At 44.5% G+C, this 20,511-nt stretch overlaps 1 protein-coding gene across 2 annotated transcripts in view; it reads left to right on the forward strand.

Annotated features, from left to right (window-relative positions):
• Positions 1-272: 272 nt before the first annotated feature.
• Positions 273-20,511, forward strand: part of erlec1 (endoplasmic reticulum lectin 1) — a 40,293-nt gene continuing 20,054 nt past the window's right edge. The window contains exons 1-3 of one of the 2 annotated variants that reach the window (XM_043695945.2): positions 273-517; positions 14,614-14,718; positions 18,039-18,119. In XM_043695945.2, coding sequence (XP_043551880.1) covers positions 344-517; positions 14,614-14,718; positions 18,039-18,119 — 360 coding nt within the window. In that variant the 5' untranslated portion in view covers positions 273-343. The remainder of the gene's footprint in view (positions 518-14,613; positions 14,719-18,038; positions 18,120-20,511) is intronic. The other variant, XM_043695947.2, reaches the window with a different exon arrangement.

Consider the following 20,511-nt stretch of genomic DNA (forward strand, 5'->3'; position numbering starts at 1 on the left):
CCAGCACCACTCTAATCTAGAATGTGGTTTCCAGCATCTGCAGTCCTTGTTTTTACCTTTACTAACTGAAAGGTCTATCATTGATAGATTTAAATTAGATAGGGGATAGATGGATATATTGGTAGAGATAGCAGTGTAAGGAAATTACCATTAACATCAGTGGTTCAAGATTCTGGTCCTGTACTGCTCCAGTGGACAATGTCCTGACCCAGGAAGTAGTCCTGCAGCAACCTACCGGAAGTAGACGTGGCAGATGGAGCGGTTACCCAATGTGAACCTGGTTCGGTGTAGCCGGCTCCCGGAGGCCGGGCTTCAGTCCCTGTCGGCTGCTGCCTCCGTGTGAATGCCGGAGAGACGGCCGGTTTTTACCGTCAGGATGTTGTGTAAAGGGCTGCCGGCCGGGCCCGCCTTGCTGCTGGTATCTGCTGTGGTGAAGATTAGTTGGAGTAGGACAGCTCCTGTGTTAAGTGATGATGTCCCGTTCAGGATAACATGGCCCGGGGCCGAGTTCACGCTGGTCAGTACATCAGGCAGACCACTCGGGTTGTCTTTGTCAACCGTCCAGCATCAACCATCCTGGGATTTCTGGGGGTTAATGATAACTCTCCACCAACAAACTGCGGGGGGGAACCCCACGGGCATTCTTTTATTTTGAATAGTCGAACACTTAATAATGTTTTTTTCCCCAAAATATTGCGCGGAGAGTGAATATACTGTCTTTGACAGTCAAGAGTTACCCAATTGGATAGCAAAATATCTGTTTTGTGTGGGAAGACAGGGTGTTTCAAGATAGGTGTGTCTACTGACCATTGGTGTGGTCGTAGGATTTGGGAAGTGCTATGCTGAAATTTCTTGCTGTACATCCAGCCAGATTTGACAACTCTCGTTGTTCCGCCCTAATCATGAGAGGTAGCACTGGTGATCGGGATTTAGTGATAAAATGGGTACAGTGTGTAAATGAGCAGTACAGTACATAGACATTGGAGGAAGTATTACAGTTAAAGGTTGTATCTACAACAAAGTATTGTATCTGCTAGTAGTGACGTTAACTAATGCTTCCCTGTTTGTTGCCAGGCTAATTGTTATGGACTAGCAGAAGTGAATGGTTGGCATTTTGTAATTAGCTACAAGTTGACACTTTTTAAAGATTTTCTTTAATCTGTTAGATTATTACATTAATTGTTTACCCTTCTTCCACTTCTTTCTGTGGCTTCTCTCACAATCTGGGTGGCATGGTGGCTCAGCGGTTTGCACTGCTGCCTCACAGCACCAGGGTCCCAGGTTCAATGTGTGGAGTTTGCACATTCTTCCCGTGTCTGCGTGGGTTTCCTCCAGGTGCTGTGGCTTCCTCCCACAGTCCAAAGATGTGCAGGTCAGGTGAATTGGCCAAGCTAAATTGCCCGTTGTGTTAGGTGCGTTAGTCAGAGGGAAATGGGTCTGGGTGGGTTACCTTTCGGAGGGTCGTTGTGGACTAGTTGGGCCGAAGGGCCTGTTTCCACACTGTAGAGAAATTAATCTCTAGTCTAATCTGATCTGTGTTTCATTACATCATAAGATAGTTTGTCCATTTTCCTTTTGCAAGATGTCAGAATTTGTAACAGACTGCACAGCATCTACAAGTATTTCAAAGTAGTATGAATTTTGTCCTTGGTCCTCAGGACAGTGCACTAAATAACTTTGAGTTATGTCCCCAGTTTTGTACTGATGTACTGCTAAAATAGTTTTTCTTCATCTAAAAGTGGTTGTGTATCAAGTATTATGTTATTGGTGGAGAAAGGAGTGAAAGGAGTTGCATTATTTGAAAGGTCCTCAATTGAAACTGCACAGTTTAAGATAAGGGAGAAAATTTGAACCTACAATTATGCTTGAAAGTTTCAGTAGAAGTTAAAGATGCAGTCAATTTTATTCCCTGTTTGGGTATCTCAATTACATTTGCAACAAAAGTAGAGAGCTTTTTTTTAAGCAGCATTATTTATTGTGATTTTTATTGTATGTCTATATCATTATTGTGCCTATATATTTTGAGATTATTTGCAATGTAAAAACTAGTCACTCTTTAAAACTTGCTATTATACAATTCAGCAAAAATTTAAACTAAGCTAATGAATAAAACCCTTTCTTTAAATACAAAACTTGGTTAAATTGGGATGGTAGCATGGGTAGTGTGTCTTACCTGCACCAGATGAAACTTGATGGGGACCAGTTAGAAATCAAACAACTGTGTCTACAATGTCAGCGACATGAGGGAATTGGCTGGACATTTTGTTCCAGGCGACAGTCATAGTCCTTAAAGTAGATCATCTTGATTTGGTCAAGGACAGAAAAATCTGGGTCTTAACAACAGCCTGGCTGCTTTGATGGAGGAGCCTCAGTCGCTGACCTTGTTCAACAGGTACAAAGTACTTGCACCTGTATGGTTCAGGACAAAGACTGCAGGGAGGATGTGCAATGTGACCATGTCGGTGTGGTATAGGAGGCCTTTCAAATAAGTAGGGAAGTTAAAATTAATTCGGTAGAAAGTTATATAGTTAGAGACTGTTCTCTGCAACCAAGGTCAGGAGTCCTAAAGACTACGTTGGCTGCCATCTCCCCTCTTGTCCACCGTCAATGCGCACTCACCTTTGCTCTCTTCAGCTCTCAATGCAAACTTGAAAATATGGGAGCGAGCGAGCAAAGTGGTGAGTAGGAAATATCAAAGGTTTGGATGGAGGAAGCCAACAAGGTTTCAGCACATAGCCCTGAGTGGGATGCAGTAAGAGTGCAGGAACAGGTAGCAAATGAGTGCTGAGCATTCGTGGGGTGCACAAAAATGGGATCATTTATGAGAAGTAAGTGAGATACAGCAAGGGCTCAGGATCGGGGAAGTGAAGAGGAGGAGGAGATAATGAGAGGGTGGCAACAGCATGGTGAGTGTGAGGAAGCAAGAAGTAAGCATTCGACAGCAAGAAGTAACCGACGAGTGATATCAGTGAACAACGGTGGGTGCTCACCTTCTGCTCCAATTTGATGTTAGAAGATGCAATAAATATCCCAGGGTACTTGATGTTTTAAAAGACAGCCACAACAGAGCAGGTATGGCAGACTAGTTCCGTTAATAAAAGTGACACGGTAGGGACTAGGAAAGATTTTGAATTAGAAGATCAGGAAGTAGAATCAATATGAGGGAAGAAGATCTGAAATAACGAGGTAAAATGCACTGTTCTAAGAATAGTTATGGGAAGAAAGTGAGGTCTGCAGATGCTGGAGATCAGAGCTGGAAATGTGTTGCTGGAAAAGCGCAGCAGGTCAGGCAGCATCCAGGGAACAGGAGAATCGACGTTTTGGGCATAAGCCCTTCTTCAGGAATGAGGAAAGTTTGTCCAGCAGGCTAAGATAAAAGGTAGGGAGGAGGGACTTGGGGGAGGGGCGTCGGAAATGCGATAGGTGGAAAGAGGTCAAGGTGAAGGTGAAAGGTCAGACTGGGGTGGGGGCGGAGAGGTTGGGAAGAAGATTGCAGGTTAGGAAGGCGGTGCTGAATTCGATGGATTTGACTGAGACAGGGTGGGGGGAGGGGAAATGAGGAAACTGGTGAAATCCGAGTTCATCCCTTGTGGTTGGAGGGTTCCTAGGCGGAAGATGAGGCGTTCTTCCTCCAACCGTCGTTTTGTTGTGGTCTGACGATGGAGGAGTCCAAAGACCTGCATATCCTTGGTGGAGTGGGAGGGGGAATTGAAATGTTGAGCGACAGGGTGGTTGGGTTGGTTGGTCCGGGTGTCCCAGAGGTGTTCTCTGAAACGCTCCGCAAGTAGCCGGCCTGTTTCCCCAATATAGAGGAGGCCACATCGGGTGCAGAGGATGCAATAGATGATGTGTGTGGAGGTGCAGGTGAATCTGTGGCGGATATGGAAGTTTCCTTTGGGGCCTTGGAGGGAGGTGAGGGGGGAGGTGTGGGCGCAAGACTTGCACCTCCTGCGGTTGCAGGGGAAGGTGCCGGGAGTGGAGGTTGGGTTGGTGGGGGGTGTGGATCTGACGAGGGAGTCACGGAGGGAGTGGTCTTTACGGAATGCTGATAGGGGAGGGGAGGGAAATATATCCTTGGTGGTGGGGTCCGTTTGGAGGTAGCGGAAATGACGGCGGATGATGCGCTGTACATGGAGATTGGTGGGGTGGTAGGTGAGGACCAGTGGTGTTCTGTCCTGGTGGCGGTTGGAGGGGCGGGGCTCAAGGGCGGAGGAGCGGGAAGTGGAAGAGATGCGGTGGAGGGCATCGTGGACCACGTCAGGGGGGAAATTGCGGTCCTTGAAGAAGGAGGCCATCTGGATTGTGCGTTTTTGGAACTGGTCCTCCTGGGAGCAGATGCGGCGGAGTCGAAGGAATTGGGAGAATGGGATGGCGTTTTTACAGGGGGCAGGGTGGGAGGAGGTGCAGTCCAGGTAGCTGTGGGAGTCGGTCGGTTTGTAGTAGATGTCCGTGTTGATTCGGTCGCCTGAGATAGAAATAGAAAGGTCGAGGAAGGGGAGGGAGGAATCTGAGACTGTCCAGGTGAATTTGAGGTCGGGGTGGAAGGTGTTGGTGAAGTGGATGAACTGTTCAACCTCCTCGTGGGAGCACGAGGCGGCGCCGATACAGTCATCGATGTAGCGGAGGAAAAGGTGGGGGGTGGGGCCAGTGTAGTTGCGGAAGATGGATTGTTCCACATTGTCTCCGCCTGCTCCTGCCCCACCAAACTCATCTCCGCATACCTCGACACGGTCCTGTCCCCCTTAGTCCAAGAACTCCCCACCTACGTTCGGGACACCACCCATGCCCTCCACCTGCTCCATGATTTTCGCTTCCCCGGTCCCCAACGCCTTATTTTCACCATGGACATCCAGTCCCTGTACACCTCCATCCCCCATCACGAAGGACTCAAAGCCCTCCGCTTCTCTCTTTCCCGCCGTATCGACCAGTACCCTTCCACTGACACCCTCCTTCGACTGACTGAACTGGTCCTCACCCTGAACAACTTCTCTTTCCAATCCTCCCACTTCCTCCAAACGAAAGGAGTAGCCATGGGCACCCGCATGGACCCCAGCTATGCCTGCCTCTTCGTAGGATATGTGGAACAATCCATCTTCCGCAACTACACTGGCCCCACCCCCCACCTTTTCCTCCGCTACATCGATGACTGTATCGGCGCCGCCTCGTGCTCCCACGAGGAGGTTGAACAGTTCATCCACTTCACCAACACCTTCCACCCCGACCTCAAATTCACCTGGACAGTCTCAGATTCCTCCCTCCCCTTCCTCGACCTTTCTATTTCTATCTCAGGCGACCGAATCAACACGGACATCTACTACAAACCGACCGACTCCCACAGCTACCTGGACTACACCTCCTCCCACCCTGCCCCCTGTAAAAACGCCATCCCATTCTCCCAATTCCTTTGACTCCGCCGCATCTGCTCCCAGGAGGACCAGTTCCAAAAACGCACAATCCAGATGGCCTCCTTCTTCAAGGACCGCAATTTCCCCCCCGACGTGGTCCACGATGCCCTCCACCGCATCTCTTCCACTTCCCGCTCCTCCGCCCTTGAGCCCCGCCCCTCCAACCGCCACCAGGACAGAACCCCACTGGTCCTCACCTACCACCCCACCAATCTCCATGTACAGCGCATCATCCGCCGTCATTTCCGCTACCTCCAAACGGACCCCACCACCAAGGATATATTTCCCTCCCCTCCCCTATCAGCATTCCGTAAAGACCACTCCCTCCGTGACTCCCTCGTCAGATCCACACCCCCCACCAACCCAACCTCCACTCCCGGCACCTTCCCCTGCAACCGCAGGAGGTGCAAGTCTTGCGCCCACACCTCCCCCCTCACCTCCCTCCAAGGCCCCAAAGGAAACTTCCATATCCGCCACAGATTCACCTGCACCTCCACACACATCATCTATTGCATCCTCTGCACTCTATATTGGGGAAACAGGCCGGCTACTGCGGAGCGTTTCAGAGAACACCTCTGAGACACCCGGACCAACCAACCCAACCACCCTGTGGCTCAACATTTCAATTCCCCCTCCCACTCCACCAAGGATATGCAGGTCTTTGGACTCCTCCATCGTCAGCCCACAACAAAACGACGGTTGGAGGAAGAACGCCTCATCTTCCGCCTAGGAACCCTCCAACCACAAGGGATGAACTCGGATTTCACCAGTTTCCTCATTTCCCCTCCCCCCACCCTGTCTCAGTCAAATCCATCGAATTCAGCACCGCCTTCCTAACCTGCAATCTTCTTCCCAACCTCTCCGCCCCCACCCCAGTCTGACCTTTCACCTTCACCTTGACCTCTTTCCACCTATCACATTTCCGACGCCCCTCCCCCAAGTCCCTCCTCCCTACCTTTTATCTTAGCCTGCTGGACAAACTTTCCTCATTCCTGAAGAAGGGCTTATGCCCGAAACGTCGATTCTCCTGTTCCCTGGATGCTGCCTGACCTGCTGCGCTTTCTAAGAATAGTTATGGCACTGTATTGGCTATTTAATTAATAAAAGAAGTTTATAATAAAGCAGTAGTATTAGGGTACTTTATTCTTTGCATAAATCAGACAAGTCAAACTGACAGTGTTTGCAGGACAAATTCTTGAAATGCATTTGAAACTGCTAGAACAATCCATTGCGGAACAACCAGAGAACAGGATAGTTTAATCTTGTCTTGTGTGATAAGAAAGAGTTAATTAATAATGTCATAATTCTTGTCTAGTAATATCATAATCCTGCAGAACTTCACATTTCAGAATGACACACTTGATTCCAAAATTAGACTCTAAACTTAAATGAAGCAGTTGCATAGGTATGTGTGATGATTGGGTATGATACTTTGTAAAACCGGATGGAAGGATATGATAAAGCAATGGCAAACACTTAAATAAGAGTTGCAGGTAAATAGGATAGTGGAGAAGGCATTTAGTCTGCTTGACTTTATTGGGCAATGCGTTGAGTATCGGAGTTGGGAGGCCATTTTGCGACATTGGCTCGGCTACTTTTGGAGTATTGTGTGCAATTCTGGTCTCCCTTCTACAAGAAGGATGTTGTGAAACTAGGAAGTGTTCAGAAAAGATTTATGATATTGGAGAGTTTGAGCTATAGGGAGAGGCTGAATAGGCTAGGGCTATTTCCCTGGAGTGTCAGAGGCTGGAAGGTGACCATATGGAGGTTTATAAAATCTTGAGGGACATGGACAGTAATAGACAAGGTCTTTTCCCTGGGGTGGCAGAGTCCAAACCAAGAGGGATTAGATTTTGGGTGGGAAGGGAAAGATATAAAAGGGACCAAAGGGACAACTTTTTCATGCAGAGGGTGAGTATGGAATAAGCTCCAGTGGAAATGGTGGAGGCTGGTAAGATTACAGCATTTAAAAGGCATCAGAATGGGTATATGAATAGGAAGGGTTTATAAGTAAAGAGGCCAAATGTGACAAATGAGACAAGATTAATTTAGGATATCTGGTTGGCACAGGCGAAAGTGAGGACTGCAGATGCTGGAGATCAGAGTCTAGATTAGATGGTGCTGGAAAAGCACAGCAGGTCAGGCAGCATCCAAGGAGCAGGAAAATCGACGTTTCGGGCAAAAACCCTTCATCAGGAAAATACTTTCATCCTGATGAGCTTTTGCTCGAAGCGTCAATTTATCTGGTTGGCATAGTGAGTTGGACTGAAGGGTCTGTTTCCTTGATGTATATCTCTATGACTATAACTAAATATTTTGGAAGTCTTATTGAATATTAGATGGAAATTTTTCTGCCTGGAAGTCAGTGTTGAGTGGGGTCCCACAGGGCTCTGTTCTTGGGCCTCTGCTGTTCGTAGTTTTTATAAATGACTTGGAGGTTGAAGAAGGGTGGGTTAGTAAATGTGCAGATGACACAAAGGTTGGAGGTGTCGTCGATAGTATCGAAGGCTATTGCAGGCTGCAGCACGACATAGACAGGATGCAGAGCTGGGCTGAGAAGTGGTAGATGGAGTTCAACCTGGATAAATGCGAAGTGATGCATTTTGGAAGGTCAAACTCGAATGCTGAATATAGGATTAAAGACAAGATTCTTGGTAGTGTGGAGAAACAGAGGGATCTGGGTGTGCAAGTACATAGATCCCTCAAAGTTGCCACCCAAGTGGATAGGGTTGTTAAGAAAGCACATGGTGTTTTGGCTTTCATTAACAGGGGGATCGAGTTTTAAGAGCCACGAGGTTTTGCTGCAGCTCTACAAGTTCCTGGTGAGACCACACTTGGAATATTGTGTCCAGTTCTGGTTGCCCGACTATAGGAAAGGTACAGAGGCTTTGGAGAGGGTGCAAAGAAGGTTTACCAGGATACTGCCTGGAATGGAGGTGGCGGTGGAAGCAGAGTCATTAGGGACATTTAAACAACTGCTGGACAGGCACAGTGAGTTGAGGGTGCATGGGTGAAGTTATTTTGTGTTAGGATTAAGCTTCTGCACAACATCATGGGCCAAAGGGCCTATTCTTTGCTGTACTTTTCTATGTTCTATGAATATGCTTTCTACTGACAATGAAAAAAATCTACAGGAAGAGTAATCCAATTGTGCCTAATTAAACAGTTCAAGGATGCATTTAGATTTTTATAAATACATATGTTGCAAAGAAGAATAATAAGGCTGAGGATTGGACGTGTTTTCAACCAAAAATAGTGATAGACGGACAAAATAGAATTAGATAGGAGAAAGTGAGGACTGCAGATGCTGGAGATCGGAGCTGAAAATGTGTTGCTGGAAAAGCGCAACAGGAATTCCTGAAGAAGGGCTTATGCCCGAAACGTCGATTCTCCTGCTCATTGGATGCTGCCTGACCTGCTGCGCTTTTCCAGCAACACATTTTCAGCAAAATAGAATTAGAGCCTAAAACAGCAAGAATTATAAAAATGCATTTTAAAATTTCTACGAGTATGTATGAAGGGGTAGGGTGACGAGAGTAAACATGGGCCGCAACAGCTGAAACAGCAGAAATTATAAGGGGAATAAGCAAATGACAGACGTTATATAAATATTTTGTATGCTTCTACACAATAGCGGACACAAACCTGAATAGGAGAACAGACCTGATAAATGCAGAGTTGGAGAGATGCTATAGGAGGAAGGGATTTAGATTCATGAGATAATAGGGCTGTGTCTCTGCTGGCTGGGCAAATTATATTCCAGCACGATCAGGACCAATATCCTCACAGTGGCATTCATTTATTCTGTGGGGCAGGGTTTAAACTAGAGCTGGAGAGAGCAAGGAATCTTGAGCAGGGAGACACGAGAGGGAACCACAGTTAGGAATGAAAGGTAGTAGAGTAGAAAGCAAAAACAGTTGCCAGAGGAAACAGGACTAGCATTAAGTATGGCAGAGTTTGTTTATAAAAAGCAAAAATGTTAAGACAAATCTTGATTCTGCAGAAAATCTAAATATTTCTCAGTTCATAGACTGTTTGCAATAAATTGGATGATTAACAATGCAAATAGTTATAAACAGGTACAATATCATTGTAATTGCAGAAACATGACTGTAGACTGGGAACATCCAAAGGTATTTGATGTTTGGAATGGACAAGGAATAGGAAATGAGGATGGCATTATAAGTGAAGGATAAAATCAGTGCAGCTGCGAGAAGGGATTTTTGCTGAGAAAACTTAGATGTAGGATCAGTCTGAGTGGAGTTAAGAAACACGTGACCCATTTGTGCAATAGGCAAGATGACTTTTTGGCTTGATGGCAGGTATGTTTAGTGGCAAATACCACTCCTGTTGCTACTCGTAATATCACTAGCTTCCCCTAAAGATTGGACTTTTGTGTTGGGTAACCTGAGATAGACTGGGCACTTCTCAGGACCAAAATGGTAGCTTTGTGCCTGTTCATGATTTTGAAAATATACAGTGAAAAATGATCTAATCAGGGTAGCCATTATCTTACTGGACAACTTTGTATTTAATTTCATCCTTCAAGCTTGCACAGTGCGCAAGGGTATGTGACCTTATTTACAAGGTTACTGATAATATAAATGTTAGCCTTCACTGCAAGAAGATTCAATCCAGGAGCAAAGAGTCTTATTGCAGCTCTATAATACCTTGGGACCACACCTGGAGATGTGTGCAGTTTTGATATTTGTACCGAAAGGAAAAATATACTTGCCATATAGGGCATGTTTCAAAAGTTAGTTAAACTGATTTCTAGGATGGCAAGAATTTCTTATGAGTAAAGATTGGAACAACTAGGCCTGCATTCACTGGAGTTTAGAAGAATGAGAGGGAATCTTGACAAAAAGTGTACATTTCTTGCGGGGCTGGGCAGACCGAAGACATGCTGTTTCCCAAGACTGGGCGGGATGGGTCTAGAATAAGTAGTAAAAGTCTCATGATACTGGGTAAACCATTTAGGACTGAGATGAGATATTTCTTCACTGAGGATTGTGAACCTGTTGAATCCTCCACTGTAAAAGGCTGTGTAGGCCAAATCACTGAACATATTTGAAAAATAAGTAGATAGATTTCCTGAGACTAAAGGTGGCAAGGAGTATAAGGAGAGCCCAGGAGTACAGTGTTGAGTTGTAATAATTAAATGGTAGAGCAGGCTCTATGAACTGAATGGTGTACTTTTACTTTCTATGTTTTTCTGTCAGAAATGGCAGGGAACTGAAAATCTAATGAGTTGGGGAATTAAAATAATTACTTTTAGTAAAAGAAATATCGAAGAAGTTAATTGAACTAATAAGTGACATGTACCCTGATGGCTTACATTTTGTAACAATTTTACACAATTTTTAAAAGAAATGCTGCAGGTGTAGTGGATGCATTGACTGTGATTTTAAATTCCCTGGATTCTAGATCAGTCCCAGTGGATTGGAGCATAGAAAATGAAATGCTGCTTTTCAAGAAAGAAATGGAAAAGAAAATGGAACAACAGATCAGTCAGCTGATCACTTGGCATTGGAAAACTGATGCAATGGATTTTAAGGAAGTAGTAACAGGCAATTAGAAAATCATAATGTGATTGTGATGAGTCAGCGTTGTGTAAAGAAAAGAAAATGGTGGTTGACAAATAATATTTAGTGTTTGAGGTTTTGTTGGGAGGTAGATATAGGAGAAAAGGAAAAGCCTCTCTGTGATTAGATGGAAACTTTAAGGTTGGCTATCTGAAAGTGTTTGCAAAATTTTAGTTCTGCCAGCCACACTTATCCCTTCTTTGTGCAAAAGAAAATATTTTGTACCAGCAGTATCTTGGGGCTTATGCTTTAATAATTAAATACTTCTGTCGATAAATCTTTTTGAAGTTTTGAAGGTTGAGTAACCTGTGCATTGTTAGCAATGTTTATACAAAAATTACAATGTCAGTTTTGTTCATCCTTTTGTACTTGTCTTTTAACAATTCACTTTTTTTTCTGTTTGAAACAGAAAATGGCATGCGTTGACATGGAGTAAAGCACCTCTAGGCACTTTTACAAGGAAGTGCACAACCTGCTTTCATTTCACAATTGCATTAATTCAAATTATCCAACTTTACATTTGCTGCTAAATTTACATAGTTTGCCTTTCTATTAATGCTACATCATACAAATTATTGGCTAATGCAATCGTTTTCGTACAAAAATAAATTGTCAGAAACAGACTATTTGTTTTTCTGTTTTTTTTGTTGTCTGCTACTGGTGTTGACTACATCTAGTTTGTAACATCTCAATAGAGTTTTCAAAAGTAAATATACATTATTGCAGTGCAATCGTTATTGTCTTTTACTTCATACATCTATATACTTCATGCTTCACAGAATAATAGAATCCCTACAGTGCTGAAAGAGGCTATCTTCCACCTCCCCACCCTATCCCTATAACCTCACAATTCCACCTGGACACCCCGCGCTGGCCGATTACCTGCCCTCGACCTCTTCACTTCCAACTGCCGCCGGGACATTAACCGCCTCAACCTGTCTACCCCCCTCCCCTACTCCAACCTCTCACCCTCACAACGTACAGCCCTCCAATCCCTCTGCTCCAATCCCAACCTCACCATCAAGCCAGCGGATAAAGGGGGCGCAGTGGTAGTCTGGCGCACTGACCTCTACACCGCTGAAGCAAAACGCCAACTCGAGACACCTCTTCCTACTGCCCCCTCGACCATGACCCCACCCCCCATCACCAAACCATCATCTCCCAGACCATACAGAACCTCATCACCTCAGCAGATCTCCCACCCACAGCTTCCAACCTTATAGTCCGGGAACGCTGCACTGCCCGGTTCTACCTCCTTCCTAAGATCCACAAGCCTGACCACCCTGGCCGACCCATTGTCTCAGCATGCTCCTGCCCCACTGAACTCATCTCTACCTACCTCGACACTGTCCTATCCCCCCTAGTCCAGGAACTCCCCACATACGTTCGAGACACCACCCATGCCCTCCACCTCCTCCAAGACTTCTGTTTCCCCGGCCCCCAATGCCTCATCTTTACCATGGATATCCAATCCCTCTACAACTCCATCCGCCATGACCAGGGCCTCCAAGCCCTCCGTTTTTTCCTCTCCAGACATCCCCAATAGTACCCTTCCACCGATACTCTCATTCGTTTGGGCGAACTGGTCCTCACCCTTAACAATTTCTCCTTCAAATCCTCCCACTTCCTCCAGACCAAAGGGGTAGCCATGGGCACACGAATGGGCCCCAGCTATGCCTGTCTCTTTGTTGGCTACGTAGAACAGTTGATCTTCCGTAATTACACCGGCACCACTCCCCACCTCTTCCTCCGCTACATTGATGACTACATTGGCGCCACCTTGTGCTCCCACGAGGACGTTGAGCAATTCATCAACTTCACCAACACATTCCACCCTGACCTTAAATTTATCTGGACCATCTCTGACACCTCCCTCCCCTTCTTGGACCTCTCCATCTCCATTAATGACAATCGACTTGACACTGACATTATTTACAAACCCACCGACTCCCACAACTACCTGGATTACACCTCTTCCCACCCTACCTCTTGCAAAAATGCCATCCCGTATTCCCAACTCCTCCGCCTCCGCCGTATCTGCTCCCAGGAGGACCAGTTCCACCACAGAACACACCAGATGGCCTCCTTCTTTAGAGACCGCAATTTTCCTTCCCACGTGGTTAAAGATGCCCTCCAACGCATCTCGTCCACATCCTGCACCTTCGCCCTCAGACCCCTACCCTCCAACCGCAACAAGGACAGAACGCCCCTGGTGCTCACCTTCCACCCTACCAACCTTCGCATAAACAAATCATCCACCGACATTTCTGCCACCTCCAAAAAGACCCCACCACCAGGGATATATTTCGCTCCCCACCCCTTTCCGTCTTCCGCAAAGACCGTTCCCTCCGTGACTACCTGGTCAGGTCCACGCCCCCCTACAACCCACCCTCCCATCCTGGCACCTTCCCCTGCCACCACAGGAACTGTAAAACCTGCGCCCACACCTCCTCCCTCACCTCCATCCAAGGCCCTAAAGGAGCCTTCCACATCCATCAAAGTTTTACCTGCACATCCACTAATATCATTTATTGTATCCGTTATCCCGATGCGGTCTCCTCTACATTGGGGAGACTGGGCACCTCCTAGCAGAGCGCTCTGGGAACATCTCCGGGACACCCACACCAATCAACCACACCGCCCTGTGGCCCAACATTTCAACTCCCCCTCCCACTCTGCCGAGGACATGGAGGTCCTGGGCCTCCTTCACCGCCGCTCCCTCACCACCAGACGCCTGGAGGAATAACACCTCATCTTCCGCCTCGGAACACTTCAACCCCAGGGCATCAATGTGGACTTCAACAGTTTCCTCATTTCCCCTTCCTCCACCTCACCCTAGTTCCAAACTTCCAGCTCAGCACTGTCCCCATGACTTGTCCGGACTTGTTCTACCTGCCTATCTCCTTTTCCACCTATCCACTCCACCCTCTCCTCCCTGACCTATCACCTTCATCCCCTCCCCCACTCACCTATTATACTCTATGCTACTTTCTCCCCACGCCCACCCTCCTCTAGCTTATCTCTCCACGCTTCAGGCTCTCTGCCTTCATTCCTGATGAAGGGCTTTTGCCCGGATTGTCGATTTCGCTGCTCCTTGGATGCTGCCTGAACTGCTGTGCTCTTCCAGCACCTCGAATTCAGAATTACCATAGATAGCCCACCTAGTCTGCACAACCATGGACACAATGGGACAATTTAGCATGGCCAATCCACCTAACCTGCACGTCTTTGGGCTGTGGGAGGAAGCCAGAGCACCCAGGGGAAACCCACGCAGTCACAGGGAGAATGTGCACATTCCACACAGTCACCCAAGGCTAAAATCAAACTTGGGTTCCTGGCGCTATGAGGCAGCAGTGCTAACCACTGAGCCACCATGCCGCTGTAATTTTGTATGCATTCCTGAAGATGAGTCATCTTAATTGAGTACAGATAGGGTTAGAATGATGGTGCCAACTAGTATCTTTTATTCCTATTCTGTATGTTATAAAGTTGAATGGTTTGCTTTCAGGTGTTCGGATGTAGGAACAAAAGTTTAAGTTATTGCCCATTACGATACTCTTTGCAGTAATGTAGAAAGCAAATAATGCACAACTCTGATTATTAATCCTCTATTTTGGTTTTAGCCAACCACAGGAGGCCTGTATAAACCTGATGACTACATAATTATCACTACAGTGCATAATGAAAGGTACAAATGTATGTTGCCTTCAGTTGGGAGTGAAGACCAGGTAAGCCTTGTATTAAAGTACATTTTGTTGGAGATGCTTACTTCATAACTATATAATGTAATGGGTTATGTATTACTTTACATTGTATGTATGTTTTTTTAAAATTTAACATTGATTTCAGACTACAGTCAATAACTCCAAGTTAATTTAAGTCTGTGTATTCTGTTTGTTTTTCTGTGCAAAGATGTAATGATTCTTGCTTAAAAGCAATCTATTTTGTGTAATAAACCTGTTTTTGAAAGTATGCAAGTGCTTTTTTTTTCCAACTGTCTTCACATTCAGGATTGGTGCCAGAAGACTGGAAATTCGAAAATGTAACTTTTTTGATGGAAAAGAAAGCATAAACTTAGCTCAACAATTATAGGCCAGTTGGTTTGACTTAATTGACGGGTGGGGAAGCTTGCAGAAACGATAATTCAGGATAAAATTAATAGTCACAAATTTAGATTCATTAAAGAAAGCCAGCTTGTGTTTTAAAAGCAAAAATTGTAACTTGCAGGACCTTTTTGAAGAGGTAACAGAGTTGAGGGCAATGCAACTGATACATGGAATTCCAAAAGTTATCTGATGCAGTGTCACTCAACAAACTTAAGTAAATGTATAGTTAATGGGATAAAGGTTTCAGTGGCAGCATGAACAGGAACTGGCTGAATGGTACCCTGGTTAATGGATGGCTCTTTGGATTGGATGTAGCTTTAGAGAAGAGTTCCCCAGCGGTCAGTGCTGGAACCCTTAGTTTTTCTCGTATATTGACGGCTTAAACCTTTAGTTTCAACATTTGTGGATGGTTCAAAACCCTGGAGGCATTGTAAATTGAGGAAGATGTAAATTGAGGAAGATGGTGCAAAACTTCAGTAGGATTTGGTCAAATTGGTCAGAAAATGACAGATTGAAGCTCAAAGCAGAGAAATGTAATGATTCATTTATGTAGGAACGACTTAGAGAGATAAACAGCACAATTCTAAAGGGGAATCAACGAGTTGTGGGACCTGGTGAATATATGCATTAATCATAGAATCCCCTACAGTATGGAAGCAAGCCATTCAACCCATTGAGTTGAGCATCCAATCCTGAACCCCTCCTCCCAATTGTTATTGAATTTGGCAGGGTGGATTGAGAGCATGGTTAATAAAGCATTCTGTACCCTAGGCTTTATTCATAGAAGTATAGAGTAAAAGAGCAAGGAGTTTATGTTGAACCTGGAGAAGACATTCTACCTCAGCTGAAGTATTGCATCCAGTTCTGGATGCCACATTTTGGCATTGGTGAAAGTGCAATGAATGAACTCTGGTATGAGGAACTTCAGTTATGAAGACTGGAGACTGTAGGACATATTTCTTTTGGGAGAAAAAAGGCAGAGAGGAGTTTGGATAGAGGTTTTCAAATCATGAAGAGTCTGAATCAAATAGATAGGAAGAAACCGTTTTAACTCATGAAAGAATCAAAATGAGAGAGTGCAGACCTAAATTATTGGCAAAAGAAGCAAAATCAACATGAGAGAGAATGTACACAGTGACTGGGTTACGATTTGGAATGCATTGACACAATATTTATTCCATTGGTAGGTGATTAAGTAGTGAGTAGCTCAATCATGCATATCAGTTAATTCATGGGTTTGTTCCAAGTCATTGTATCACTTGTATCAAAGTGTCCCTTTCAACCCCCATATCCTTGCCTCTGGGGTTCTTCAAGAATCTAGCCTTGGGAGCCTCCTTTTCCTGCAGGGTGTTCTATGGGAGCATTATCCAGACACATTCCACACATGCAGCCTCCTCCACCATGATCATCCCTACTCCATCTATCTGTCACCCCTTTCAACCTCTTCACTGTCTTATTGCTATCAAACTGCTTGTTCGGCTGTGTGATAAGCTACAAATTCCTAAAAGTTCCTCTAGTCAAACATTGGGAAAAAAACAATATCTAAGTACCCTCCACAAACACTGTTTATCTTACAACCAATCTTCTCTCTTCCCCAGCCAGGCTGCTATTTGGTGTTTTATTAAATTTCCAAACCATTTAAAAGCCTATTTAATTTCATCTCTCTGACACTGGCTTGCTCTTCATCAACCCATTTGCTGCTGAAACTTTATTTATGTTTGTTACTTCTAAACTCTCCTAGCTACCTTCCATAAACTTGAGCTGATCCAAACCTTGGACTGCCACTACCCTATCCCGCATCAAGTTACACTCGCCCATCTCTCCTGTCCTTGCAAACATATATTAGCTCCTAGTCCACTAATGCCTCAAATTTAAAATCATAAGCACTGAATTTATCTTGCTTCAAGATTTTACCACATTCTCTGTCACAGTTGCTGCCCACAGCTGCCATGTTTTCTCTGCCTCTACCCCACCCTGACCCCAACACCAACTCCAAGTCCCTCTGAGTACATAAGTTATACTGTAAAAGACCCTGAAAGTTGCTGAGTTTTGTTTTCTTCTTCTGTGTCATCAGTCACTCAAATCTTAGTAACAACTCGGTACCATTTGTGTTAAGTATAACAGAATGCTTTAACTCATCGTTTTGACTGTGTGTATAATAAAATGTGCCACTCAGCAATAAGGGAAATATGATTGATATTTACAGCAAATCTAAAGACATTCAACAACAATTTTGTTGTTGCTATCTTAACAATTTTGTTAAGGTAAGAAATTAAACCATATTTTGTGCACAATCGAGTTTTGTTTAGAACTGAGATGAGGAAAACTTACTTCAGCCAGAGGGGGATGAATCTGTGGAATTCATTGCCTCAGAAGGCCAAGTGTGTTTTAAAACTGATTGGGTTCTTGATTAGTAAGGGGATCATGGATTATGAGAAGGCAGGCAGGTAAATGGGGTTGAGAAATAGATCAGCCATAATCAAATGGTGGCGGAGACTCAATAGGCCGAATGGCCTAATTCTGCTCCTATGTCTTATGGTCTTATAGTTTCTATTACACAGTTCTGATTGCTGCTGTGGAAAACTTGAACCAATGTTTCTATGAATACTCTAGCATAATATGTACTTGAGTCCAGTAGCTTATTTGAATTGTTCAACTCTGATGAATTATCATTATTGCAACATGTTTTCTGACACTTCTATGAAGGTTAAATATAAATAACACATTCAATCAATTTTGTTCTGGTGGGGAGAATAAGTCTTAAACTTGTCGAATACTTCACAGCAGATGCAAAACATTCAGTTTATTTTATAGCTGCAGTATTGTCTATCCTACAAATCCCTGACTTTTTTTAATGGTGGCTGTCTAAAGTAGAATAGGTGCCTAATCTGATTAGAAATGCATGCTTTCTATTTAATTTTTTTTTCTTTTTATACTTGTAGGATGAAGAGCACGATTACAAAGGACATGGGCCTGGTGAGCTATTGGAACCACTCTTCAAACAGAGCAGTTGCTCTTACAGGGTGAAGTAGTTTTCAGTTAATTAATTAACAGAATCTGTTTGAGGAAGGATAAATCACTTCCCTGAGCTCAACAACATAGGTCATAGCTTCATGCGTAGTTTTCTGATCAACTTCAGATGGGGTGGGTTTGTGATCTTTTTAGCAAACACAGAATCACTGTCAAAAGCTATAATGATAATGGAGAAACAAATATCTAATCTTAAGACCAGTCTACTATTTTCCTTATTGGTAAGTGATTGATAACTCATTGTCATTTTACATTCAAATACATTTCTTTACCGACATTGTTCTTTTCTAATGTTTAAGGGTTCTCCCACAACAACATATAACCATAAAGTGTTCATCTGCTTTATTTAGATTTCATTGCTGTTCCAAATTGTAGACTTGTTTGTTATAGTGTTAGAGAGTCATAAAGATGTACAGCACAGAAACAGACCCTTCGGTCCAATTTGTCCATGCTGACCAGATATCCCAACCCAATCTAGTCTGACCTGCCAGCACCTGGCCTATATCCCTCCAAACCCTTCCTATTCATGTACCCAAGCAGATGCCTTTTAAATGTTGCAATTGTACTAGCCTCCACCACTTCTCCTGGCAGCTCATTCCATATATGTACCACCCTCTGCATGAAAAGGTTGCCCCTCAGGTCTCTTTTATATCTTTCCTCTCTCGACCTAAAACTATGCCCACACCCCAGTGAAGAGCCTTTGTCTATCTATCCCATCCATGCCCCTCATGATTTTATAAACCTCGATAAGGTCACCCCCTCAGCCTCCGACACTCCAGGGAAAACAGCCTCAGCCTATTCAACCTCTCCCTATAGCGCAAATCCTCCAACCCTGGCAATATCCTTGTGAATCTTTTCTGAACCCTTTCAAGTTTCACAACATCCTTCCGATAGGAAGGAGACCAGAATCGCACGCAATATCCCAACAATGGCCTAACCAATGTCCTGTACAGCCCCAAAATGACCTCCCAACTTCTATACTCAATGCTCTGAGCAATAAAGGAAAGCATACCCAACGTTGTCTTCACTATCCTATCTACCTGCGACTCCACTTTCAAGGAGCTATGAACCTGCACTCCAAGGTCTCTTTGTTCAGCAACACTCCCTCAGACCTTATTAAGTATATAAGTCGTACTAAGATTTGCTTTCCCAAAATGCATTCATCTAAGTTAAACTCCATCTGCCACTTCTCAGCCCGTTGGCCCATCTGATCAAGATCCCGTTGTAATCTTCGCTGTCCACTACACCTCCAATTTTGGTGTCATCTGCAAACTTACTAACTATACCTGTTATGCTCACAACCAAATTATTTATATAAAGTGATGTAAAGTAGTGGACCCAGCACCAATCCTTGTGGCACTCCACTAGTCACAGGCCTCCAGTCTGAAAAACAACCCTCCACCACCACCCTCTGTCTTCTACCTTTGAGCCAGTTCTGTATCCAAATGGCAAGTTCTCCCTTTCTTCCATGAGATCTAACCTAGCTTGCCAGTTTCCCATGGGGAACCTTGTCGAACGCCTTACTGAAGTCCATATAGATCACATCTACTGCTCTGCCCTCATCAATCCTCTTTGTTATTTCTTCAAAAAACTCAAATCAAGTTTGTGAGACACTATTTCCCACACACAAAGCCATGTTGACTATCCCTAATCAGTCCTTGCCTTTCCAAATACATGTACATCATGTCCCTCAGGATTCCCTCCAATAACTTGCCCATCATCAACATCAGGCTCACTTGTCTAAAATTCCCTGGCTTGTCCTTACTACTCTTTTTAAACAATGGCACCATGTTAGCCAACCTCCAGTTTCCGGCACCTCACCTGTGACTATCGATGATACAAATATCTCAGCAAGAGGCCCAGCAATCACTTCCCTAGCTTCCTACAGAGTCCTATGGTACAGTTGATCAGGTCCTGGGGATTCATCCATTTTTATGCGTGTCAAGCCATCTACCACTTCCTCCTCTGTGTAATATGGACATTGTTCAAGATATCACCATCTATTTCCCTACATTCTATGCCTTCCATGTCCTTTTCCACAGTAAACACTGATGCAAAATACTCGTTTAGTATCTCCCCCATTTCCTGCAGTTCCATACAAAGGCCGCCTTGCTGATCTTTGAGGGGCCCTATTCTCTCCCTAGTTACCCTTTTGTCCTTTATTTATTTATAAAGACCCTTTGGATTCTCCTTAATTCTATTTGCGAAAGCTATCTCATGTCCCCTTTCTGCCCTTCTGATTTCCCTATTAAGTATACTCCTACTTCCTTTATACTCTTCTCAGGATTCATTTGATCTGTCTTGTCTATATCTGACATGTGCTTCCTTTTTCTTAACTAAACCCACAATTTCTTTAGTCATCCAGCATTCCCTACACCTACCAGT

The sequence above is a fragment of the Chiloscyllium plagiosum genome, unplaced genomic scaffold, assembly GCF_037043375.1.
Source record: "Chiloscyllium plagiosum isolate Xiang-an unplaced genomic scaffold, Cpla_swu_hap1 HiC_scaffold_10, whole genome shotgun sequence".
Lineage (NCBI taxonomy): Eukaryota > Metazoa > Chordata > Chondrichthyes > Orectolobiformes > Hemiscylliidae > Chiloscyllium > Chiloscyllium plagiosum.